Genomic DNA, 24,667 nt, shown 5'->3' on the forward strand with positions numbered 1-24,667 from the left:
ACCAACAGGATGGGGTCAGCTCTAGCAGAACCCATGGACTGAGAGGGAGGGAGGGGTTGTTCTCACAGGACAGTGGGGAGCTATTTGCAAAGGGCAGAGCTCAGCTCCACCAGCCAAGTGAAAGGCTGTGCTCCACGAAGCACAGAAAGGCTCTTTATCAGGAAAGCTGGATTCATCAAAACACCCTGCCCTCAGCTCTTCTGAAGAACAGAAGAGGGAGGCCCCATGTGGGGGTGAGGTGTGGGGGTGGCCAAAGGGGGGCTATGCAGGAGAGTCCTGCCTGGGGACTGGAAGACATAGTTTAGAGTCAGTGTCCAAGCCTCAGTCTCCCCATCTGTAAAGGAAGCTTGATCTGACTGAAGCCCACAGTTTTAGGATGGTGCTATGTATTTTTTGATGAAAACTTTAGGGGTACAGCTGCCCTTCCCTTTCCACTGACTCGGAATGATCTCTTAATGGAATCCAGTTTATTGCTGTCATCCATGCTGGCAAGGCAATGATATCGTTTTTCCAGGAGGGGCCTGTTAACTTGGCTATAAGTAGAGTTTGGAGACTATTTCTGGCAAAGACTGAGGTGGGTGAAAATGTGGAGGTGGGAGGTGTCAGGGGCACTTAGGGAGGAAACCTGAGCAGGGCCTCCTGCCCAGGGTCTGGGAAGCAGGGCTGTGCTGGGCTGAGGAGGGGCTGGGCCAGGGCAGCCCAGGCCCAGGGCGGGTAGGGTGAGGCCTCAGCAGCTGGGAGAGGAGCTGGGGGACAGGAATGTTCCTCTTCCCAGCACCTGTCCCAGGCTTGTGACCGTTGACCCTATCCCACCAACGGTCCTGGAAAGGAAGGCAAGGCAGGGAGCCTCCTCAGGGCCCACCAGGTACCTGCACCGAAAATATATTCGTAACAAATCATTGAGACCCATGAGCCAAGAGCTGGTCTAAGTCTTCACAAGGATCAGCTCAGTCAAAACTCACAACCATATGAAACAGGCTTGGCTATTAGCTTCAGGCTACAGATGGAGAATCTGGGAGCATCTCAGAGAGGTAGTGACTTGTCCAAGGACACACAGCCTATGAGCCCATGATGGAGCCACAGTCAGCATCTGGATACCTGTATGGATGGTCAGGCTGGGCTCAGAGGCAAGGGATGGCCAGGGTACAAGTGCTGGGTGAGCCTGAGGGGGAAGGAAACTCAACCACCTTGAGGAGGGAGGGTGAGACTCTGGAAACAACCCTTAATCTGGGCCCTGAAGGATTTATGCAATTTGGACAGGATGAAGTGTACAGAGAAGGGTTTTCCAGTGGGAGGGCAAAGGCATAGAGACAAGCAAAGTATAGGGGACGTGTGGGACAGGGCGAGAAGCCTGGCAGGGACCTCTGCCAGAGTTTTGTGGGTCATGAGGTCACTTGAGCAGTGGGCTGAGGGTGGCATTGCTGTGTCCTCTGAGTGTCTTGAGGCCTGGAATCCCCAGAATTTTCTGGGACAGCCAAGAGGTGGCTGACCCCAACCCATTGTGTGGTTTCAAGGGTTGGGAGGCAAAGCCTGGCAGCCTGGGGCCCCAGAGGCAGGAATGGAAGACGTGGAGGGTGAGGAAGCCTGCTCCTCTCGGACCTACACGGAGGAGTCCATAGAGTCTGGGCGGCTGTGGATGAACAGGAAGCCAGCCATTCCTCCCCGTGAGCTGGAGGAGAATGGCTTCTGTGTGAGCCACAACAAAAAGGCTTTTCTGCCAAGTCAGAGGGGGAGGAAGCGGCCAGCTTGGCCCCTGCCCCAGCCTGAAAGGAGGCTCTGTTGGTGGCCCTGGGGTCTTCGATGCCTAGAATGAGCGGGGAGGGAAGGCCGGCATGAGCAGGGCCTCCTCATTTCTGTCTCAATTCTCCAGCAGCACCAGGGTGGGGTGGGGCTGAGCTTCTGTGCAAGTCAGTCCGCCTGGGTTCTAATCCTGGCACGGCCATGTCCTAGCTGTGTGACCTTGGCAAAGTCACCTCACTTCTCTGAGCCCATTTTCTCATGAGTAAAATCTAAGTGGGGGAGCACGCAAGTCGACTGGGGTTGCACTTGCACACGGACCAAAGTGCTGGCCAGGCACTATCACCAGCACTTTACAGCCACCCGTCCTCTAGTCGTCTTCCCAGCAGCCTGGGAGGTAGGTCCCGTTACCCACTCCATTGAGGTTTAAGTTCTGGCAGCAGCAGGGCTGAAACCCAGGATGTTTCAGACTCTGAAACTCCAAGCTGTGCAAATGCAGAGGAAAAAAATGCTGGAAGGAAACACAAGCTGTCAACAGTGACTGGGATTCAGGTGACTTATGTTCTTCTTCCCTTTGTTTATCTGTAATATCTTAATTGTCTTACTTGGGAATTAGCAAATATAAAGGAACAAACAATGCTGAGGGAATGGAGGCTGTGAGAGTCCCAAGATGAGTTTAGGTTACAGCCACAATAAACAAAAAAACAATTTAAAGATGCAGGCTGCTGTTTAATAGTGGGGAGGAGGGGTTCTCAAGCTGGGGCCACAGGGCTCTCTGGGGATGGGGGGGCAGGCTGGGGTACTCCACCCATCCCTCCCCACATACCTCCTTCTCACATCTGGTCCCAGAGGGAGAAAGGGGCTCCTGAGATGGGCTGTTCCTTCAGCCACTGGGTTTCTTTGAGATTTTACCAGAGAGCTTGAGGGTGGAAGGCTCCTCAGGCAGTTTCCTGAGGAGCTGACGCCTTTGCCAGGTCTCTCCTCTGGCCTGGGCTCTGACGAAGGGCTCAAGGAGAAAGGCCTTTCATCCTCTCCTTTCTCGTCCCTGTACCCCACACTGCCTCCACCCGCTTGGTGACCTCTGGGCTTCTGGGTGACTCTAAGGCATCAGGCTTCAGGCAGACCTGGGTGGGGCCCTGTGGCTTCTGGTAGGAAGGCTGACAAGATGACGTCTGCCCTGGACCCCCATGCCGCCCACCAAGGCCCCTGTGTGTGGGGGTTGCTCACAGGCCATTTCCTAGCTGAGCCTGAGGCCTTTGGGGCTTCCCAGAGCCAGCATTTCCTACCCTCCTCAGCCAGTTTTCAATACAAAGAGAGGAAAGGGTGGGATCACGGGGGGCAAAGGAGGGGGTATGCAGCTGTGGGGGCGGGTGGGGCCTGGAACAGGTTTGAAGGACCCTGCTGAGGCCTTGTGGAGGCCTGAACTGCTCCATGCTTGGAGAGGGGAGCCCACTACAGCGGATCATTGCATTCCTGGGATGCAGGCCAGAACCCAATAGGTTTGGCCCAAAGGATGGACGTGAGGTTCAAGGCTCACCCAGACCTGGGGGAAAGCAGTATTTGTCTCCTGCTCTCCTGGGCATCATCGGCACCCTGCTCAGGGCGAGAGTCTGCTGCTTCAAAATGAGAAGGCAGACCTTGGGTGCCCCCTCACCCTCTGAGCAGAGCATGTGGTGAGGGGAACTTTTGGAATTCACCATTGGCACCATTTCCCATCTTCTTCCTATCCAAACTGGGTCTTCAGTCTGCCCAGAACCCAGTCTGGATAGGTGGAGGGCCAAGGGGCCTGGCCTGGTTCTCCCACCCCTCCTAGACATGCAGGAAATGTGGGAAGCTGAGTTGTCCTTTCTCACCATGAATGAATGGCAAGCATTTTCCCCATTCCTTCCCTGTCCCACCCCAGTGGGGCCACCTCCAGTGCCCTACCTGGCCCTCCTCAGGTCTATTGAGGGCAGCCACCTCTCACTCTTACCCCAGCTCCTCCCCTTCCAGGACCACTAGGAAGGAGCCCCCGCAAAACTGGGAATGAGGTCTCTTTGGTGTGGGGGCAAGTTCCCTAATCCCCGCACAGACTCCACCCTGTCACCTGCAGCCCCTCCAACTGTAAGCTCTGGCGCAGGGCCCCTTACAAAGGATGTCACACTCGCCGGCCGTACAATTTAATCAGTGCAGATTATTTACAGAAAGAAACATATGGGGGTAGACATGGACCCCCCTCTACCCCTTGGCTGACTCTCCTGTTCTGAGGATGAAGGGGGAGGAAGCTGCTGGACCTGCAGTCGGGGGCCAGCCCATGAGAAGCCCCTCCCTGCAAGGGCCTCCTGATTCTGGTGGCAGCCCCGCTTGCTCAGAGCTGTGGGAAGCAGAGGGGACAGAGCCGGCTGTACAGTACCATTTCCCACAGCAGTCTCCCTCTGCTTGCTTTGGGAAAGAAAAGAAGGAGGAAGCGTCTCTGCCCTCAGGGCTGAGCCCAGGAGGAGGGGAGTCTCCAGGCTGTAGACTCCTGGAGCCCACAGCCCTCCCAAAGTCTGCGTGGGGGACAAGCTGCTGACCTCTCCCACCAGTGCCCTGGGGGACAGGGAGCTGGAGGGGAGGAAGCCCCCAACCTGGTATGGGGTGGGCTGTGGACACTCACACAGGTGGGCATACTCTGTGGACATCTACCACCTCAGCCTGGGCACCTATCAGCCCTGTCTCCCAGAGAGAGCCAGGACACTGGCAGCTGGAGACTGAGGATGGCGGAGTTATGAGACTCCTGAGGATGGTGGTGTGGGTGAGACAGGGTGGGAGGAGGCCCCGAAAAGGAGCCCAGGTGGGTCACAGCTCAGAGGAGAAAGTAGACAGGGAGGGGCTTGGAGGCCCAGCCTGGGAGGCGAGGCTCCTGGGGTACAGGGGCCTTGGCAGACCTCTTTTGGTCCTTGATAAGGTGGCCCAGAACCCCTTCTCCAGAGAGAAAAGGAGGCCTGGGCTCAAGGGGAACGCAGCAGCTGGGAGCGTCTGGCTCCTTGGCTGGCCCGCGGCAGGGAGGGGTGGGGTCCTTAGGCACAAGGGGCCCGGGCTACTGGGGTTGTCAGAGGTGGGCTGGGAAGGACCGAAATGCAACAGAAACTCACAGCCAGTGGTCACCTTTTCCTCTGTCCCCTCCCGCCTGGGACTAGCCCTGGGTGAAAGCACTTCTAAGGCAAAGAGACTCAGGTGGGTAAAGACCAGTTAGGCCCCACCAGTCTCCAAAGCCCACCAGTCTCCTGGGGCTCAGGCTGAGGAGGGCCCAGGGTGGGCAGAACCTGGACAGCTCGACAGCATGTCAGCCGCTCTCCCACCTGGGCCTTCTGACCCTCCACTAGGCTGGCTGTTGCCAAGCCAGAGGTGGGTGGGGGCCTAATTCCCTGTGTGGAGCAAAACTCCATTAAGAAAGGTCGAGCCCCCTACCCTGAGGGACTGCCCCTGGTCAGGAAAGTAGAAACAAATGCTCAGTTAGTGTGCAAAAAAAAAAAAAAAAAAAAGATACCTGGGTATAAATAAACAATGGGGGCAGGGCTGGCAGGGATGTTGGAGGGCCTGGGGGGCCCCCCCCCAGAGGCTGAGGGAACCACCAAAGGCCTCTGCTGGGTGCCCCAGGAACCACCGACTCAGAACCACTGGCACCACCGGCACCGCCAGCCTGGCCCCTTAGCACCGTGAGGAGCAAGAGGGGCCGTGGGTCAGACCCACTCCTGCAGGGAGCGCTTGCAGTAGAGGAGCATGCGTGGAGCGCCCTTGCGCTGCAGCTGCACCAGCGCGTAGGTGAGGCCCAGGATGAACAGGAGCAGCAGCAGCGGGGGCACCAGCACCATCACCATATTCACCGTCCGTGTCACTTCCTCCATCTGCACCACCACGCGGCTGCCCCCATCCACGTCCGGCCCCTCCCCAGAGTCCCCCTCCCCAGCACCTGGGCCAGCCTCATGGCCCTCATCACCCTCCTGGCTGTCGCCGCCTGCCCCAGGCTCTGCACCGCCATCGGGGTTGAAGGGCGGACGGGCCACATCAGGCCATCGGGGTCCCAGCTCCACATGCTCTTGGCAGCCCATGAAGTCCCGCAGGATGGACTTGGGGTAGCCGGGCTCCATACGCATGCGCTCGTTGTCAAACTTCCAGTATTTGGTGCCTTTGTAGAAGTAGGTGTAGGCTGCAGGGGCAAGCGGGCCAGAGTGGTGTCAGGCCAGCCAGAGACACGCAGGGACCAGGATACGCTGAAAGGGCCCTGGCTCTAAAACACCCTCCTTCTCACTTGCTTCCCTGAGCAATTTCAAATCTGCCGCTTCCCAGCTTACAGGAGACAGACCCGGCTCAGAGAGGGGCAGGGTTTGTGTCAAGTGCACCACTAGCATCCTGTGCTTCCTAGCCAGGCTGACACTGACTGGGGCAGCACATGGCGGAAGGGTGCTAAGCTTGCTGGATCGGGGGCTGCAGTCAGGGACCCTGCGGTCCTGTTCCAGGACTGGCTTCACCCGACATGAGATAGGCCAGCCTGCAGTGGGCCTGGAGTGCACCTGATACGCCTCGGCTCAGCTCTCTGGCCTTGGGAACTCAGCCCAGGAAGGGCCAGGTTTGAATCATGGGGGAGTCTCTGCTCTGCGGAACACAGTGAGATCAGAGCAGCTGTAGAGTCACGCCGTCACACACAGAAGCCATGTGACCTGCCCGAGCACTGGCAAAGGCCCTGAGCCTAAAAACCTGGAATCTCAGAACCAGGGCTATGGTTTTTCTTACACTCACTAGAGACCCTGCTGGAGAAATAACAGCCACAGCGCCCTGTCATTTGGTTATAAAGACAGAGATTAGGCTTCCCTTCCAGGAGGGTCAGCGGGTACCCCGGAAGGACTCTCACTCCATCACTCTGAGCCAAGCTCAGGCTCAAGGCTCCCTGTGGGCTGTGCAGAGGCAGCTGGACTCTGCGAGGAGCAGGGCAGTTCCAGGCATCAGCTCTGGACACAGGCAGCCCTGGTAGGACTCCTGACTCCACAGCTCATTGTAGGATTTGGGGCCCTTTACTCAGCGACATGTGTTAGTGCGGCTGTCTGTAAAAAGGGGATGGTGACAATGCAGGGAGGACCCGGGGAGTCATGCTCCAGAAGCTCCTAGCAGCCCAGGGACTGACACTGCTGTGTCCCCCATATATGCCATTGCAATGTGTGGTGACCTCGGGCAAGCCCTGTCCCCTGTGTGTGGAGGAGGGGCGTGGTGAGTACTGGGCAGACTGGGGGTGCTGGCCTGGTACCTGCATCATTGCTCAAGAAGGCCCCTCTGGGGGAGACGGGGATCCCTTGCCAGATACTGATGGGCTTGGGGTAGCCAGGATCTCCACGTTGCGTCTCCTCATTGAAGCGCCAGTACCTGTGACCAAAAGCACCAGGCTGTGGGCCTGCTTGGGCCTGGAGTCCATTCCCAACTGGCAGTGAGTTCTCTCTGGGTAGGTCTGAGGGTAGAAGGGCCTGGTTGGGGCCTTTTCCCTTTAGGAGACAGGGTGCTCACCTGTCCTCTTGGAAGAAGAAGGTGTGCCCTGTGGGCTCCCACCAGATGGCCGTGTCGATGCGGTCGTAGGGGATGCCCAGGCCATAGCTGGCCAGCGGCTGTGGGTAGCCAGGCTCTAGATTCGCTTCTCGGAAGAGCCAGTAGCGGTCACCTGTGGGAGGAGCGGGAAGTGGGTGAGGACAGGCCTGGGGCTGAGGGGAATGGGCAGGGAGGGGGCACAGGGACTGCTATTCTGGGCCCACAAATGCATTCACATCCACTGCCATACTGACCACACACACACACACACACAGTTACACATACACACAATTACATGTACACACACTCACACAGGACAGGCCCTGACACCCACATGCCCACGACAACACACAATGCAGCTCACCTTTGCGTCACACCCATTCTGCACACATGGACACCTGTGACACGCTCCTTTACACACACACGTCAGATGCTCACAGCTGTATACACACCATAGTCACACTACACATGGGCCTGCATTCCCATGTGAACGTCTGTCCCCCATACATGCTTCTTGTAGAGAAAGGAAATCGGGGGAGCCCTGCCTGGCCTCTGGGTCTAGGGGCTACATCCCTAGGGCACACCAGTCCATGGCCCAGGGCTCCCCACTTTTGGTATGGGCCCAGCCCTGTCCTTGGGGAGCTCCCCGGGGGGGCTCTGGCCCTGGGGGTGCTGCCCTGATCCATGTAACACAGCTCTTTTGCTCTCCTCCTCAGGCCCAGGTGGGTCAGAGGTCGCGGCAGGAAGGCTGCCCAGCTCCTCCCACCTACCCCAGCTTACCTTTGAAAAAGACAAAACGCCCATCTTGGCGCTCGTAGGCAGCACTGATGTCACTGGGCAGACCACGCCAGAAGTGCCCGATGGGCATGGGGTAGTTGTCCAGGACGCGGTTGTGCCGGACCCGCCAGAACCAGCGGCCCTGGGGAGGGTGTGGGTGTGAGCAGGCAGGGCCTCCATGCTGCCTTGGCCTGGGGGAGGCCCCTCCCGGGACCACTCTTCCTGGGTCAGGGAGTGTCCAGGGGAGGCCACTGAGGTCCTGAGGGCAGCACCAGGGCAAGAGCCCTGGGTGGAGGGGTGGGTGGCTGGGGTGGACCCCTGGGCTTGCTCTGTGACCCCGGGCAAATCCCTCGGGCTGGTTTCTTTTTGGACTAACATCTGATGGCTTTCCAGGGACTGCTCAGTGAGGGAGGGGTGGGGGTGCTGAGTAGCCAGGTGGGGCAAGGCTCTGGGATGGGATGGGGTCCTCTCCTGCTCTGAGCCTGGGCCGAGGCTGAGGGAGGCAGGGACAGGGGCTCTGGGGTGGGACGGGGTGCTCTCCTGCTCTGAGCCTGGGCTGAGGCTGAGGGAGGCAGGGGCAGGGGCCAGACCTTGAACACGAACATTTCCCCGCGCAGCATGGCCACCGTGTCAAAGTCCCCGTCGCAGATGTTGGGGCCATACTGGTCAGGCCGCTCCGTGGCTCGGGGCTGGACAGGGGGGCCTGGCTTTGGGGGCCAATCCGGCTTCCCACCTGGGGGTGGGGGCTGGGGAGGTCTGGGGGGCCGATGGTCTGGCCGGCCTGGCCGCCGGGGTGTCACAGTGGGGAGGGGCCGGGTGGGCTGTGGCTGACCGTCTGGGGTGCCTGTAGAGCCAGGAGGGAACAGGAAGTGAGGGGGCAGCCCTAGAACCCGCCCAGGACTCCAGGTTCTCCTACTCGGAACCCTAGGACCCCAGGGCCCCCAGGCTGGAGAGACACATGCCCCAGGTGAACGGCCCTGTCTGTCCACAGTAGACTCCTCCCTTCCCCCCATAAACCTCAGGAGGACCCTATCCTCTTCTGTACAGTCCCCTCCTTGACTGTAGCCCCACACTGGGCTTGGGTCACTGAGCTTCTGCCTCCACTAGCCTTCAGGTACCCACGAAACTGGCCCTCAGGAGACCTCCCCACTGGAGGCTTTCTCGAGTAAGGCCTGGTGTGTGTGTGTGGGTGTCACCTGCCTCAAAGCCACTGGGAAGTGGTAAAACAACACTCAGCAGAGATCCCAGGACAGACTCAGGCTGGGACTGGCAGTGGGAGGAATAGGGTCCTGGAAACCCAGAGGCACCTCAGTCTAATAGGAATATCATTGAGGCTGAGGAGGAAAGGGGGGTCAGTGAGGGGCCCTGGTGCCACCTGTGTCCCCTAGAAGTCCAAGCCTGGAGCCACTGTGAGAGCTCTGGGTGTGAGACTTGGGTGAGAGCTAGGCCCTAGAGTCGGTTGGCTAGTCCTGAGTTTGATTTCTAGCACCATCAATTACTCACTGAGTGATGTGGACAAGTTACTAATCCTCTCCGGGCCTCAGTTTCCTCATCTACAAAATGGGGACAGCAGTTGTACCTATGCCTCATAGGGCTGGGAGTTGAGAGCAGGCCTGCAGAGCCCACTGGCCACATCCAGGCCGCCCGCTCACCATACAGCTGCTGGATGCCCCGGAGGTCGTCCTCAGGCAGCTGGAAGTTGTCGGTGTCCATCCACTGGTAGAACGGTGCCATGATGGCGCTGGGGTTGTTGGAGTGCTCCAGTCCCAGTGCATGGCCCAATTCGTGCACGGCTACCAGGAAGAGGTTGTTCCCTGCAGTGGGGCAAGCAGCATGGTCAGCTCTGGCCTGGCGCAGGACCTGGCCACCCCAGACTATAGGCAGAGGCTGCAGAGGGCCTGCCCTTGTTTCACTCTTAGAAGAGGCTGAGCTGCTCCGACTTCTGGACCTCCAACTTCCCCATCTGAGAAATGGGTCCAATGATCCCTTCCCTTCTCTACCACCCCTTGACTACAGCCTGAGACCAAGAATCAATGCTCAGAGAACCTCGCAGGGGAAGCTCTTCCCTCCCAACCCTGCAGCTCCTGTTCTGCCCACCCCCCCACGCTGGCCAGCTGATCTCACCATCTAGGTCAGTGCTGGAGAAGGTCCAGGGTTCATCTGCGTCGAAATGGGTGTCCCCACCCAGACCAGGGCCAGGGAAATAGGCGTGGGCCAGAAAGCCACCAGTGCCATCAAAGGGTGAGCTGTCGCCATGGAAACCAGAGGCAAAGAGTACCATGATGTCTGCCTCCTTCTGTCGCCGCAGCCTGATGTCCTCGTAGGGCACCTCCTGGAAGACCAGGGGCGTGGCCTGCTCCCACACGTGGAAGGCCCTGCGAACTGCCTCCAGCGAGTGGTACCAGCCCAGCTTCTCCGTGTAGTTCTGGATGCTGCAGGGGGGTGTGGGGAGACATGGGAGTGAACCCACGGGGTTGGAGGCTGAGACACATGGTTCCAACGTCTGAGCTGGTTAACGGACAATGCCCAGTATCAACCATTAGTTCACTTCGATGTGAATTTGAAAAAGAACTAACACGTCAAATCCAGGAGTTCATTAGGATATCCCCAAATAAGGTTGCATTGTGCCAAATAAGCTTATTTTAAGTAAGAAAACATTAAGTAAATAAAAGTACATAGCTGAGAGAAAGACCTACAAAGCAGGTGCAAATGGCTGAGGTTTGGGGAACACAGGCCATACACGAGTTCTGAACGTTGGGCTCCAGGGTCAGGCTGACCCAAGTTCAAGGCCTGGCTCTAACATATCGGTGCAACCTAGGGCAAGTGAGTTAGTCTCTGAATTTGAGTTTCTTCATCTGTTCAATGGGAAAAGGAGGGTAATGCTTTCGTCATAGGGTCCCTGTGAGGATTAAATGAATTAACGCCTGTAGAACACGTGCTACTGAGCCTGCATGTGGTAAAGTGTGAGGAGCCGTGTCTGTCAGACTAAGCGTCTGCGTGCTGGACAGACTTCCAGTAAAGCTGGTTGGACCATGAATTCCCTCTGGGGGCCTGGGGTCTAAGAGGCCGTGGGAGCTGCTCTTCCTCAAGAGATGGAACTCTGGTGGGGCCATGGCTGGACTGGGACAGGAAGAGGAGCCCTTGGGGACCACCACGTACTGGAGGCTCAGAGGAGTTTCTTGCCCAAAGGCTCAGCAGAAAGGAGGAGGGCGCCTGAATCAGGGTTTCTGTAGGTGATGTGCTGCCTGCCCACGTGAGAGATCCTAGAATTTAGGCCCCCTGCCCTCCTCAACCCTTCAGGTGTCTGAAGCCCTGTGCCCTGCACTGTGGGGGCCCCTAGTTCATGCTGGTGTGAGAACATCTGGGCCAGTGAGCCAGGCTGGGCTGCTGGCGGGTGCGGGGAGGGAGGGGAGGAGGTGAGAGCGGAAGCAGCTCCAAGGTCCTGACCTGCTCTGGAGGGAGACTGCCTGGGGTATGTGGCCCTTATCATGTGGGAGTGGGAGCGGGAGCCGGGTTCAGGCTGTCTATGCCGGGCACCCTGGTGGGTGGGGAGGGGGATCTGCTGGGAAAGGAAGCCTTCCAGACAAGCCCACTGGGAAGGAAGCCTGAGGCCTCAGCCCAGATGGGGAGATGCCCTGGGAAGGATGCCACCCTGGGCAGCTGCGGTCCCTACCTGAAGGTCAGGTGGGGGTTGTTCCACTTCCTGCCGGTGAGAGCATAACGTTTCCGCCGCCGCCGCAGATTGGCTTTCACCCGCACCCCGAACTGGTCTGGCACCCCACAGCGGGGCCGTTTCATCCACCTAGGTCATGGGCATGGAGGGGTGAGCCCAGAGCTTCCTAGAGGCAGCCCACCTTCTTCCACCCTCCTGCCTCTGGCCTTCAGCTGGCTCTTACATGGGTGTGGTGGGCGGTGGGAGACTAGCTAAGCTCAATTTCCTCATCAGGAAAATGGGCACAGCGATCTTGTACTGGAGGACAGGGTGCCCAGCAGTAGCTCCACAAGGGTGAGCCCCTTCGCACCAGTGTCACCCAGGAAGGGGACAGTCCTTTGGCTTTGGGTCACATTCCCTTTGTCAGAGCAAGGCCTAGCTGGCTGTCCCACCCAGGGCATGTGTGCCGTGTCTGCCCATTCCCATGCCTGTGGCAGACATTGCTAATCACTTCTATGCAACTTGTGGCCAAGCCAGGATTTGGCCTCAGGAGCTTTCTCAACACAAGGCCTTAGGCAACCACTCCCAATCAGAGCTAGCATGGAGGACCAAACCACCTGCCATCTCTTATCTAGGCCACTCCTTTCTGGAGACCTCACATGCCAAGGACTCGTCAGAGCAGGCCGGAAGGGGGCAGGTGCCCGGGGCGTCTGGGATGGGCCCAGCAGAGGGACTCACGCCTTGGTCTCTTCGTCGAGCACACCGGTGACAGGGATCCCGTAGAAGCGCTGCATCTCCGCAAGGGCCGAGGCCAGGATCTGGGCGGAGCGCATGGTGGACATGTAGCGACTGGGTTGGGGCAGGTAGCCGTAGAGCCGCAGCCAGTTCTGCAAATGAGAGGTCATGTCCCAGTCAGTGGGTCCTGGCATGGCTGGCTCCCAACATGTACAGCCTGCATCCGACCACTGCCTACCACCTCCGCCATTGTCACTACCACCTCCCTGCTTCCACCTCCTGTCATCTGCTCCCACACAAGAGCCAGAGCAAAAGGCCTTCACAAGTCAGGTCTGGTCTCCTGACTCAAAGACTTCTCATCTCAGAGGAAAAGCCAATTTTTCAGGAGCTACCAGGCCCCACCCGAGCTGTAAGACCCCACTCCTCCCATCCACCCAGCCAGGCCCTCTCCTGCCTCAGGACCGTTGCACATGCTGTTTCTGAGCGCTCTCTCCCAGATATCTCCATGGCCCATTTTTTCAGGTCTCTACTTCCACCTTACCTTACTGGAGGGGTGTCCTCTGACAACACTATATAAAAAAGACCCTGACATGCCATACCCTGTAGCCCCTCTCCTCCTTCCCTGCACTTGTCACCTTCTGACACACCATACATTTCACTTAGGTATTTATCTCCCCCATTAGGTTTGTCTCCCCATTAGGATGGAAGGAGGTGATCCCCAATGAGCCACAATGAGTTCTAATAAGAAACTGCCCACTTCATGCCCCCAAGGCCATGAGAACATGATGACCACTGTGAGAGGCGGGTGGCACTGAGGCCAGGGAATGCTGTGGGCCTTGGCCACATGGAAGTGTGTCCTCTGCATCTTTCCCGGCCCACCCTGGGTCTCTGGGGGCCCCCAGATTGAGGGGACCTGAGGGCCTGCTCTCTGAGAGGCCCTGGAAGGTGAGGTCTGCACATCAAGGACCCACAAGCAGGTTGGTGGCCCGACATAATGGTTGCTCTGGGCGAAAAGCCACGTGTCAGCTGGCCAGGGCCACACCCATAGCTGTCTGCCACCAGTGTCACAGCCAGCTCCTCAGGTACTTGCTCTCTCAATGCCATCCGTCAGCCCAGCCCTGGCATCCAGCCAGGACTCCGTGTGGAGGGACTGTCACATTCCGTGGCTCAGCAGCACCCACACTGCCATTGGAGGGAGCTGCTGCTGAGCCAAAGAGAAACTGCCAGAGAAACTTCCAGAGCCTTAAGGCCTCTCAGGGCCATGGGTCGTAGCCACAGAACCAGAAGGCAGAGACACAACCATGGCTCTGGCTCTGGTGACAGACAGGGGGTGGGGACATATGCCAGCCCAACTTCTGAGACTCTGTGCTTCCCTGTGCCTCAGTCCGTCAGCAGTGAAAGGGGGTTATAGTAGGACCGGCCTCATCTCGGGTTTCTGTGAGGATTAAATGGGGACGTCCACACTAGTGTTTGGCATTGTGCTGGGTATGGGAAAGTGCTCAATAAATGTACCATTAATGAAAGCGGCAGGGGGACGACCTGGTTGTCCCTCGAGCGGCAGCCTTTGCCTCTACCTGCAGGGTTGAAGGTTCTAGGCTCCAGCAGGGCCGGAGCACAGTGTCGCCTCTGGTGAGGGATGGCAGTTGAGGCAGGCAGAGGAGCCCGTGGCCTTCCCTGCCAGCCCCCATCTGCCCTCTGGCCTAGGGCTCCTTTCCTGGGTTCCACCAGACGTTTGCACTGTCGTGGGCACCCTCCCCATTCTTCCCCAGCACAGGAGACCTTCCTAAAGCTCCTGTGTGTACGTAAGGGGGACGCCCACGGTTCTTAACGGATATGGTTTTCCTGAAGAAGCTTGGAAAGATCTAGAAGGCGAGGCCAGGATGCTCCAGCAGTGAAAGGGATCCAGCCGGAGGTGGGGGAAGAGGTGGGGCTGCCTGCTGCTGGCAGATGAGGGCACCTCTACATCACCTATTTGCATAAGGTAAAAATATCTCAGGGAGCGCAATCACAGGCCACCAAGGGACTGATTAGCAGTGTCTGCAGAGTGACAGGGCAGGGAGGAGGGCAGGGAGGCACAGGCTGCGGCCCTGGGGAGAGGAAGGGAGGGGAGCCTGGCCTGTCTGCAAGGGAAGGCTCCAGAACCCAGTAGAGGGCAGTTCAGGGGCTGATGGGAAGGTCTCCAGGGTGCCTGTGGACCCTCCTTCACACAGGTGAGCACCTTTAGTCTCAGGGAAGTCAAGAGCTTTCATCCTGGTATCAGCCAAGCCTTGAACCCTCAGTCTCCTGGTGACAAATGCCTTGTGGCCATTGTCACAGTGAGAAGCCAAAGCTGAGGACCAGTGGTATGGGGGTGGGGGGCAGGCGGTAAGCATAAAATGCTTTGGCCCAGAGCAGCCAAACCTCCAGCTGACAAGGCGAAGACGCTGACAAAGCCTGCCTGGCTGCCAACACGTACTCGGGCTGACCACCAGGTGCCAATCTATGCTACCAGGATAGGGCTGTGGGCTTGTACTTTCCAAGTTTCTAGCACCTTACTGCTGTGCTAAGTGTGTCAAGGCCAGGGAGTGAGGACATGGAGGGACAAGACAGCATGGGACAGGGGTGCACAGGTGCATAGCAAGGGCTGCTGCCTCCAGGTGAGAAGGGGCTGCTTGAACCCTAAGCTCCGGCTTCTCGGGGTATTCTGCTGCCATGGGAAAAAAGTGGGGAGTGATTTCCAAGGTCATGACTGACCTCTTGGTCTCAAAGTAGGGGAGGGGCTGTGTTCAAGCTCTTGCTGCTCCGTCTGTACCTTACACAAAAGGATAGGGCCTCCTTTTCCTCCTATCACCTATTCTCACAGGTAGAGTGAGTCAAGCAGGTGAAGCTTTGTTTCTCAGGTGGGGAAACTGAGGCTTGGGGAGGTCAGGGAGCAGCAGAAGTAAGGACTGCCGTCCTGTGGGAGTCAGGGAAGGTCCTGGAGAGAGGTCTGGGCCCATGAGGGCCCTTCCTATCTGCAGCCCCCCTGGTTCTTTCAGCCATTTCTTTCTTGAGCTCCAGACCCCACCCCATAAGTATTGATACATGCTTCAGGGGAGGGGCTGGCCCCAGGCAAAGAGACCTGGGACCATGAGGAGGCTGAGGGGGGATTCCCGGCCTCCTGCCCCTAGAAGAGGCCATCAATGCAGCAGCCAAGGGCTGAGAACTGCCATGGGCCAGGCCATCTGCTCATCACCCCATTCAATGCTCCCAAGTACCCCATACTCATTATATAGACTGCAGGTTCAGAGAGGGGGGGGTGGCCCACCCATGGTCACACAACTGAGCTGGCTAGAACTAGTGCCCATGACAGTACTATTGGACCATGCTGTTTGTGAAGTAGCATCACAAACAGCATGGCCTGAGGTGGGGACAATGGGCTCTGGCCTTCTCAGGAACAGTGCCCAGCACAGGACTGGGGGACAGCGTCTAATCCTCCCCACACTCACATCTCCGACTGGGTCTGGGCACTGGGCCACATCAGCAGGGCTGCCCCCCAGGACTGCTGAGATAATGCCAACGCAGGCCCGCAGGGAGGGTGTGTCTGAGAAGGAGCTTCCAGATCAATACTGTGCATTAAGCAGCGGTGGGGGCAGGGGGGTGAGTGCAGCCGCCACCACAGCCAGCTCCTCCAGGGCTCAGAGCAGTGGAGCCCCGCCCACAGGCCTTATCAGACCTCGTGCACTAAGGACAATCTCTGCTGGGCTCTGCTCTGCCTGTCACCCACAGCTCTCTGCGCAGTCCAAGCAGACGCTGGCAGGGCTGCCCAGACAGACACAAAGGGCATCTTGTCGGGCTCGCCAGCAATGGACAGACCTTTCAGGATGCTGTGAGGACCTCACCGTGCCTAGCTCCCCACCCGGTATCGCAGTCTGAAGGCTACTGGGCACAGGCCAAAGCCATGCCGGGCACAGGGTTGGTGCTGAATGGAGGATGGGCTGGAAGAGCAGGGCATGGACCTCAGGTCCCTTGGGCCCACCTCTGTTCAGGGGTTCTGAATCAGGACCCATTCACTAGCCAGGTGACCCCGACCGAGCAGGCCTAGACTCTTCCAGTCTCAGGCTGGAAGGGACCGCAAGGCCATCAAGTCCAGCTACCCCAAGGAAGCCTCTTGGACCACCACTGGGCCAGGGACCCATGCAGCCTGCACCCCTGCAGAGACCGAGCACTCACTGCCACCGAGGTACCCCATTCTGTCTCTGGGAGCCATGACTATCAGGTCTTCCCGAGGCTGAGCAGAAATCTGCCTCCCCGGGACATCTGCCCCTTGGTCCTGACTGCTTGTCCACAGAGCAGGCCTTTGAGGAATGGATGAGAACTAAGACAACTTCTCCGAGCCTCTGACCCCTTCTCTGCAAAATGGGGTCACATTTTTCACTTCCCAACTGCCTCACAGGGATGAGAGCACAGATGACATAACTAGCCCCAAAACCAGTGAAGAAAGGGGGCATCAAGCCAGGGCACCCTGTCTGTGGTGGATCATTTACTACCTTTAGAGGCAGCACTAATCTCGTTCTAGAAGAACTGCCCTCCACAATGGGACAGTTGCAGGTGGGGTACGGGGCTTTGGGTGGCAGAGAGAGCGGGCAGGGTGGGGGATGTGCCTCCAAGGACGCAGGAAGGAGGTAGACATCCTGAGTTTCTGCCACTTCTGTACCCTGTGGCCTCCCAGCTTGCCCTGCACTGGAGGAAGAAACAGATGGGTCCTTTTCGCCAGTGGGCAGGCAGAGACGGGGTGGAAAGAGCCCTGTCTGCCGGGGGTTCCGGGGTGGCTGAGGGCCAGACCTGGGGCTTCACCTGGAAACCCCCCTGTAGGGGTTGCCTCCCGCATGCGGTGGTCCACAGGGCAGAGTCTGGGTGGCTGGACGGTTGGGGGGAAGACTTCAGGCTCACCCAGCCCCCCTGCCCCCCCCACCACCTCCTTCCCACTTGGCTTAGGCCCCGCAGGCTCCTGCCTGGCGGCACTTGCACACAGCATGGCATTCTGGGCTCTGACCTGCAACCTTTAACCCAGTGCAGGGGCTGGGAGGTCAGGCTCCAGACCAGACAGACTGGGTTCAAACCCCAGCTCTGCCACCCCCTGGATAGGGAATTGGGCGTAATTCCTCTCACCTCATATGGGGTAATGATAGCACCTGCACTGAGAATCAGTACCAGGATTAAATGCGAACGTGCTTACAAAACAGCTCTAGACGATGCCCAGGATAGAACCAAATATGCTGAAGGTGCTCAAAAATAGCACCGGTCCTACTGGGCCACGTGAGGGCCACTGCACGGCTTTCAGCATTTTACACATAAACACACTGAGTGACCCCTAGAATTCCATCCAGTAGACGCTGTTACTATTCTCATATTGTACAAAGGGAAACTGAGGCTCAGATGGATTCGATGACTTGCCCAACAGCCAATGCCATTTGCTTTTCACTGTCACTGTTTTGCCACTAGCTTGCAAGTGCTTCCTACACACCAGGTGCTATGCTCACAAGAGCTGGACGTGAAACTGGGCTCTCATCCCCCCAGGGTGGCAGTCACTCCTGGGAGGACAGCATGGTGCCCAGGGTGGACGGCCGGCCTGGAAAGCTGATCCAGACCCTGGCCTCTAGGAGCCATAGCTCCAGAAGATCAACCAGCAGATGGCAGTGGGACATAGGGCATCTCCAAGCGCTGGCTCATGCTGGGAACCAGGTCCTCATCTGTCTGTCCAGATACTGGAGGCTGATACTTGCTCGTTTCCTGCTGTGCCCACGCAGGGAATGGGATCTGGCGCAAGGCATCCCTCCTTGTCTCTCTCTCTGATCCAGGCCCAACTCACACACCTCTGCTGCTCTTGCCTAGGGCTGCCAACTCTGTGCCTCCTCCCCCAAAGGGCCCAGGCATCCCTGGAACCAGTGTCCTCCTGGGAAGTGGCCGGCTTCCTGTGAGCCCTAACTCGGGGCTTGTCTGGCCAGCGTGTGCCCGTTGAGTGAGGAAGGCCTGGAGCGTTCAGCCACCTTCAGGGTCCCAGGTCCTCACATTCATCTGTAGCGTCCTCCCAGGCCCCTCTTGGTGATGGAGAAGGATCCAAGCAGAGGGTGGCCCCTGATCCTTCTCTGCTTCTGCTGACTCAGAAAACACATCTGCACACCTGAGGCAGAGCTGGCCATGGGCCTTGGCCCGTGCCTGAGTGTGAGCCGCATAAAGCTTGGGACGGTATTGAAGAGGCCAACTACCTCAGTCCCTTTGGGCTACTATAACAAAAATACCGTAAGATGGGTAGCTTATAACAACAGACATTTATTTCTGACAGTTCTGAAAGCTGAAAGTCCAAGATCAGGGTCAGGTCCTGGTAAAGGCCCTCTTCCTGGTTGCAAACTGCCGGCTGCTCACTGGTGGAAGGGGCCAGGGCGCTTTTTCCGGCAGCTTTTATAAGAGCACTAATCTCATGCTTGAGGGCTCTGTACTTATGACCTAACCACCTCCCACAGGTACCTAATACCTCCTAACACCGCCTCCTAATACCATCACCACCTTGGGAGTTAGGTTTCAACATATGAATTTTGGGGCAACACAAACATTCCATCTTACAGCAACAACTCTAATGTGAGCTGGGGAGCAGAGGTGCCTCACAGTGACCACCACAGCTGGCCTCGGGTAGAAGTCAAACTCGCAGCTGGGCAGAGGTGAAAATGGCAGGGAACAGCTGGATTAGCCACAAAAGGGGCATGAGGGGGTGGCCAGGACCAAGCACCTGGCAGCGTTGCCCTTCGGAGTTGGCATCAGAGAACATGGGCAGTGGGTGCTGGGGTTCAGAGGAAGGCTTATCTGCGGGGGGATCTGGGTGTGTTACTGTGTTGTTTCCTCTCCACCTCCTTGGCGTGGGGCAAAGGAAGGTGTTTGTGTCCAAAGGTCATAATGGCAGGTGGCACCGATGCACTGTTCAGACCAGGAGCACACACTGGGCCGTTCTCTCCAAGGAGGCAGCTGACTAATGGAACCCCAGGGCAGCCCAAGCACAGGGACCTGGCAAAGGGCTGGGCATGAGGGCCACGGCCCAATCGGATCCCGGGTTCCTGGCTGTGTGTGGGGACAGAGCCAGGAGTGCAGTTTCCGAGCTCTCGACCTCACGTGGAAAGTTGCTGGCTAAGGTAGTAAATGGCCATCAACTGTGAGTGGATGGCCATCAGCTGTGGCTAGTTGGCCGTCAGCTGTAACCAGTGAGCCATTGGCTACTAATATAACTGCCGTGGCTACACTAGCAGAAAATGGGGACCAGCAAGAAGATGGTGGCTGAGCTAGCAAGCGCGGATTGCAGTTAGCACGGCGGATTACAGCTAGCAAGTGAGGTTGGTTGGCAGAGAGAAGTGGACGGCAGGTTGCGGATAGAGTGGCTCCTGCTTCCTGTGTTTCCAACCCAGCCGCCAGCGAGAATATAGTGGTATGACTCCCCTATCTATGGCTCCGTGGGTGTTCCTTTTTGGCCTCACCATATCCTGCGTTCTTATGTGGGGAGCGGGAGCTGAGACCCTACATGACACCCTGCATGACACTGTGTCAATCAGCCTAGTTCTCTGGGGTTTTGAGATAGATGGTGGAGGGGTGGTTTGTTAGTAGTAAGAGGACAACAGACTAAAAAGCAGGGATGGGTAGGGGAAAGAGGGAAGATTCCGCTTCTGTAGGTTCCCAATGACAGGCTCTCACATTTTCCTCAAGGGTGAGGATGGGGCATCTGTCGTTTCTGTTCCATACTCATATTTAAGAAAGGGTATTAAGAAGTATGCAGGTACGGGGCCCCCAGGGGCCAGCATGGAAGTGCCAGCAGAGACTGGAGCATAGGAAGCCTGGGGCTATGGCTCATCAGTCATATCTGAAGGTCAAAATCAGAATTCAAGCTGATCCCCACCCCTCTTTTTGCTTCTCTTGTTCAGTTGCCAGGCAGGGGCAAGGAAGGTGTGGGAGTCTGTTCAAGGAAGGTGAGTGTGTCCATGTTTTAGTGGCAGTTGCATCACACCTGTGAACTCAAAGCCTGAGTCACCTGTATGAGGCAGGCTGAGGGCCTGAGGTTATGTCTGGGGAGGACGGGGGGTGGGAAGAGACCACGGCTTCTCTGGTGAAAACCAAAGGCACTTTTGCAGGTGAGGTACTGTAGCCAGCAAGAGCAGGACAGAGGTCTGAAGGGGGTCCTGGACTCTCAGGCCTGGGAGGCCTCAGTCAGCTGAGGCCTTCAGCTGTGCAGGGGAACAAGGCTCTAGCCCTGAACAGCTGGAGACTGGGACCTGACAGCCAAGGGAGGGAGTGTGACAGGGCAGAGTAGCTCAGCGGTGGCTTCCCCCTGGAAGACACCCTTTTCCAGGCTGGGGCCTGGAAGGTTGTACGTGTCTGCTGGCTTCTAGCACATGCCAGACTCCCTGATGCCTTAGTCTAGTCAAACTGCTGTGGTTTCTGCCCTGGGAGGGATGAGGGGCTTTGGCTTAGTTACCAAGATGCTCTGAGAAGTCCCAGCTATGACCTGATCTGAAGTCTGGAGCTGTGGGGATTCTGGGAGGCTCTGGACACAGGATGCAGGCCAGGCCCAGGAGTCGCTAAGGCTTGTGCATGGAGAGTGTGGACCTGAGGACAATTGTCTCACAGCCTCCTGGCAAATGCACTGGCTGCTGAAGCCACTCAGCTCTTTGGGTCTAGATCTTGCTAGACCTGATGGGACTCCAAGGAATAGCCTGTACCCCAAAGCCAATTCTAGGAGCTGGGACAACCCACCTGTCTCTAGCCCTTCATCTACCTTGGCTCTCAACATTCAAGGGTCCCCAGAACCTTTCAGAATCTCTTGCAGCAACAGCAAAACCCAAATTTCCCCCCAGGAAAGAGGCTGCAGGTCACTCACAGAATCTCTGACCAGTGCCACCAAAGGTTTAGGGCCATGGTCTGAAGCCCCAGTGCAGACCCTGGGCTATGGGTACTCTCTCAGCTGGGAGAAGAGGGAGTGATGGAGGAGCAGAAGCAAAGAAAAGAGAGAATGAAGACCCTCAGACCAAAGGTCCCAGTGGCCCAGCTCCTGGCCATCTAGGATGCATGGCCACCAAATTCCAGCTTGGCCCATAATTACCTCCTGTGTGGAGATGCCCTTCCTAAACAGATTATAAACTGCTCAAGGGTGGGTTTGTGACTTGCAGTTCTTTGGTACTCTACTCCAGAGAGTGGCAGGTGGGCCCAAACACTCTTCACCCAGAACTGGGATCACAGGCTGAAGGGCAATCCCCACCAGCAGGAGTCCCCTGCTTGCCTGTCAGTATGAATGAGGGAGAGGCAGCTGGACTGGGCATGGGCTGGGCAACCACCCCACCTCCTGCCAGGACCTGGCTCCCTGCAGCTCTTCTTGGCCTGGCCAGGGAGGGAGGGTAGAGCAGGTGGGGAACTGGCTAAGAGGTGTAACTTGAGCCGGGAGGAATTCCCTGCCCTTCCTCCAAGCTTTTATTAAAGTAGGGCGGGGAAGGGCAGGCTTCCATCGGAAAAATCTCCCAGGCCCAGGCAGTAGGGGGAGGTGGGGAACCCGCGGGGGGCTGGGAGGGAGAACCGGCCCCGCTGCAAATAGAAACGGCACTCAGGCCAGCAGCCGGAGGCTCCAGGCCGGCCCAAGGGCACTAAGGCCTGAGCCTACCCCGAGAACGCAGAGGCGGGTCTCCCCCCACTACCCACTCTCCTCTCCTACTGGTCTGGCGCAGGGAGCGGGATTTTAGAAGTCGGTTAAGAGTGGACGCCGCTTTTGCTCTGGGGCAACGGAGCTGGTGCCCTCACTGTCCCTGCTAGGGAGGAAGGCGCTGGGCTACCCCATGAAGCCGGGGGCGCTGGCTGGACCCAGCTCTGCGCCAGGAAGCCGCGCCTGATCACCAGCGGGACCGATCCAGAGAGGCGGCCCCGTAGAGACGTCAGGAGGGCTCCGGGTTAAAAGATGCGTGGAGTCTGCCTTTTGCGCACCGGGCCTCAGATAGGGAGCTCTGGTGGGAGGAAGCGCCGGGGAGACTGGGTCTCTCTAGTAGACTCTACCTGGCCGTGGCGCGGCTTCCGTGCAAGAGCCCAAGAAAGTCGCCAAAGCGCCCCTGCGACCCGAGTGGAGGTTCGCACCCCTTCTCCCCATCCCGGCCCGCCGCGCGCGGCTCAGTGTCTCCCAGACCAGAGGCTACCTAAGGCGGAAGCACCGCCTGCTCAGCCGTGGTACCTCCAGGCTAGCCCACTCCCCACTCGCAAAGAACGTCATCGCGCCCGCAGGGCTCTCGAGGAATCGGCCTCCCCGGAGAGAGTGCATTAGGAGAGCAAGGGCTGGGGGCGGTAGAAGCGGCTCCCAAACGCTGGCTGGGGCGGATCAGTGCCCAGGACAGGGCTGGAAAGGTAGAGAGAGGGCGCGAGCTACGCCCTCCAAGGTTTGGGAAGAGGTGCGCTGCAGAGAGCAAGCTGGGCAGAGGGACAGCTTGCCTGGCCCCTTTCTTCTGCTCCCCTCCCCTGGGACAGGTGGCTCTTCTCCGCGCCCAGTACCTCCTGGGCTCAGGCTGCGGGCGTGGCTCTTACCCCAGCAACCCCCCTCCAAGCACCCCCAACCCAAGGCAAAGGGACAGGGCTGGGGTCCTTACCTCGGCATTGACTTCTGCGTCCTCCGCCGCTGCGTCGCGGCCCAGACAGCCCAGAAGCACCAGCAGCAGCGGCAGCAGTCGCGGTCGTGCCGCCTTCTCCCGGTCACCAACTAGGCTGCTTGCCCAGACCCGCCGTCCGGGCGCGCTCCGGTCTCTGCCCATGCTCTCGGCGCCCAGCCGGGCCCCGAGCGCTGCACGCGGGGCTCGCCCACTCGTAGGCGCCGGGTCCCCACACGCGGCTCGGAAACTTGCGACGCTCCCTGGCTCCCCGCCCGGCGGGCGCGCGGCAGACATCCCGGTCCCGGTCCCCGGAGCCGCTTAGGTACCCTCGGCAAATTCCCACGCTCGAGAAGAAGCGGGCAGGGCAGGTCCGGGCACAGCGAGCCGGCCCACTTGGGAGAGGGCAGCCGCCGGGTCCCGCAGCCTGGGCACCCGGGGCCCGGTTCCCGAGAGCAAGCGCAACTCCTGAGCCTTTGTTTGGCTCAGCGCTCCGGCCGCCCGGTCCCGCGGCGCCCCCTGCGCGCCCAGCTCCCTCTGTCCATGCCCAGGGCCCGGCGCTACCCAGAGCGCGCGCCTCCCGCCCGGGGACTCTGCTCGCCCCGCGCCCCACCGGGCCCGGGTCCCCGCGCAGTCCCGGGAGGAGGCGCAGGGAGCCGGTCAGAGCGAGCGAGCGAGCCAGGGAACCGGCGCCCGACGTCCCCGGCGAGTTCCGCGCAGCTCCCGGCGCTCCCAGCCCTCCTCCCCGCGCCGCTGCCGCCGCCGCTCTTAAAGGGCCAGTGCTCTCTCGGCGCGCGGCCCCGGCGGGGGCTGGGGGCGGTACCTTAGCCAGAGGCTTCTCGGTAGCAGGTGCGGACGGTGGAGCCAGGCAGGCAGCCCTTTTACTCTACCCAGACAGCGGCAGTCCTCCCCAGCCCGCCTCCGTCACTCCCATCCTTGCTTTTGAAGAGCGGGGGTTGATCCCCAAAGCGACCCCCTACAGAGGGAGTAAGGAGGAATGAAGATTCCTCTTTCTCCCACCTGGTGGGGGGGGGATGGGGATATTGAGGCAGCAGTGTGCAACCAGGAGGACCCAAATGTCCTGTTTTACGCTTAAACAAACAAAAAAAGATAAAAACCTAGAGATTTGTTATTTTCTCAAAAGCCTCAGGGTGTCTTTGGCACAGTGAATTTCTTCAGTTGCAAAGTGAGGAGTTCGTACCTTGGGTGCCCCGTGAGGTGACTCCTGCGTTGCCATTTACCTGCGGCATGGGGGTGGGCAAGTTACTTAACTTTCCTGAGACTCTATGACCTTATCTGGAGCGAGGGGCAAAGTTAAGGGTTAGGTATGCTTTTGGTTCCTGGCCTAGCACACATTAGGTGCCTAAGTAGAGGACACTATTTGTGCAAGTGGAATGTGACAATGCTGCATGACAAGGCTCTGGGCAGGTGGGCAGAACTTCCCACCCCAGTGGAGCTTACACTGCTAGATTTAATTCAATTCCAGGGTCAACTTGAGATCCGGTAGGTGTGGATACAGAAGGCTTGAGGTAGGGGGAGCCGAGGCCTAAGGTCCACAGAGGCTGCGTCCAGACCAAAGGCAGCCCTGGCCCAACAGACTGGTGGCAGGGGCAAGAGCAGG

At 58.6% G+C, this 24,667-nt stretch overlaps 1 protein-coding gene across 1 annotated transcript; it reads right to left on the reverse strand.

The window, feature by feature from the left end:
• Positions 1 to 3,880: 3,880 nt before the first annotated feature.
• Positions 3,881 to 23,765, reverse strand: MMP15 (matrix metallopeptidase 15). The gene is made up of 10 exons (XM_019754714.2): positions 23,050 to 23,765; positions 12,437 to 12,585; positions 11,720 to 11,848; positions 10,171 to 10,478; positions 9,699 to 9,860; positions 8,637 to 8,890; positions 8,050 to 8,188; positions 7,252 to 7,402; positions 6,998 to 7,113; positions 3,881 to 5,905 (listed from the first exon to the last, which is right to left on the reverse strand). The coding sequence occupies exons 1-10, from the start codon at positions 23,341 to 23,343 to the stop codon at positions 5,439 to 5,441; spliced, it is 2,169 nt and encodes a 722-aa protein (XP_019610273.2). The 5' UTR covers positions 23,344 to 23,765; the 3' UTR covers positions 3,881 to 5,438.
• Between the last annotated feature and the right edge of the window lie 902 nt (positions 23,766 to 24,667).

The sequence above is a fragment of the Rhinolophus sinicus genome, linkage group LG11, assembly GCF_036562045.2.
Source record: "Rhinolophus sinicus isolate RSC01 linkage group LG11, ASM3656204v1, whole genome shotgun sequence".
NCBI classification, from domain to species: Eukaryota; Metazoa; Chordata; class Mammalia; order Chiroptera; family Rhinolophidae; genus Rhinolophus; species Rhinolophus sinicus.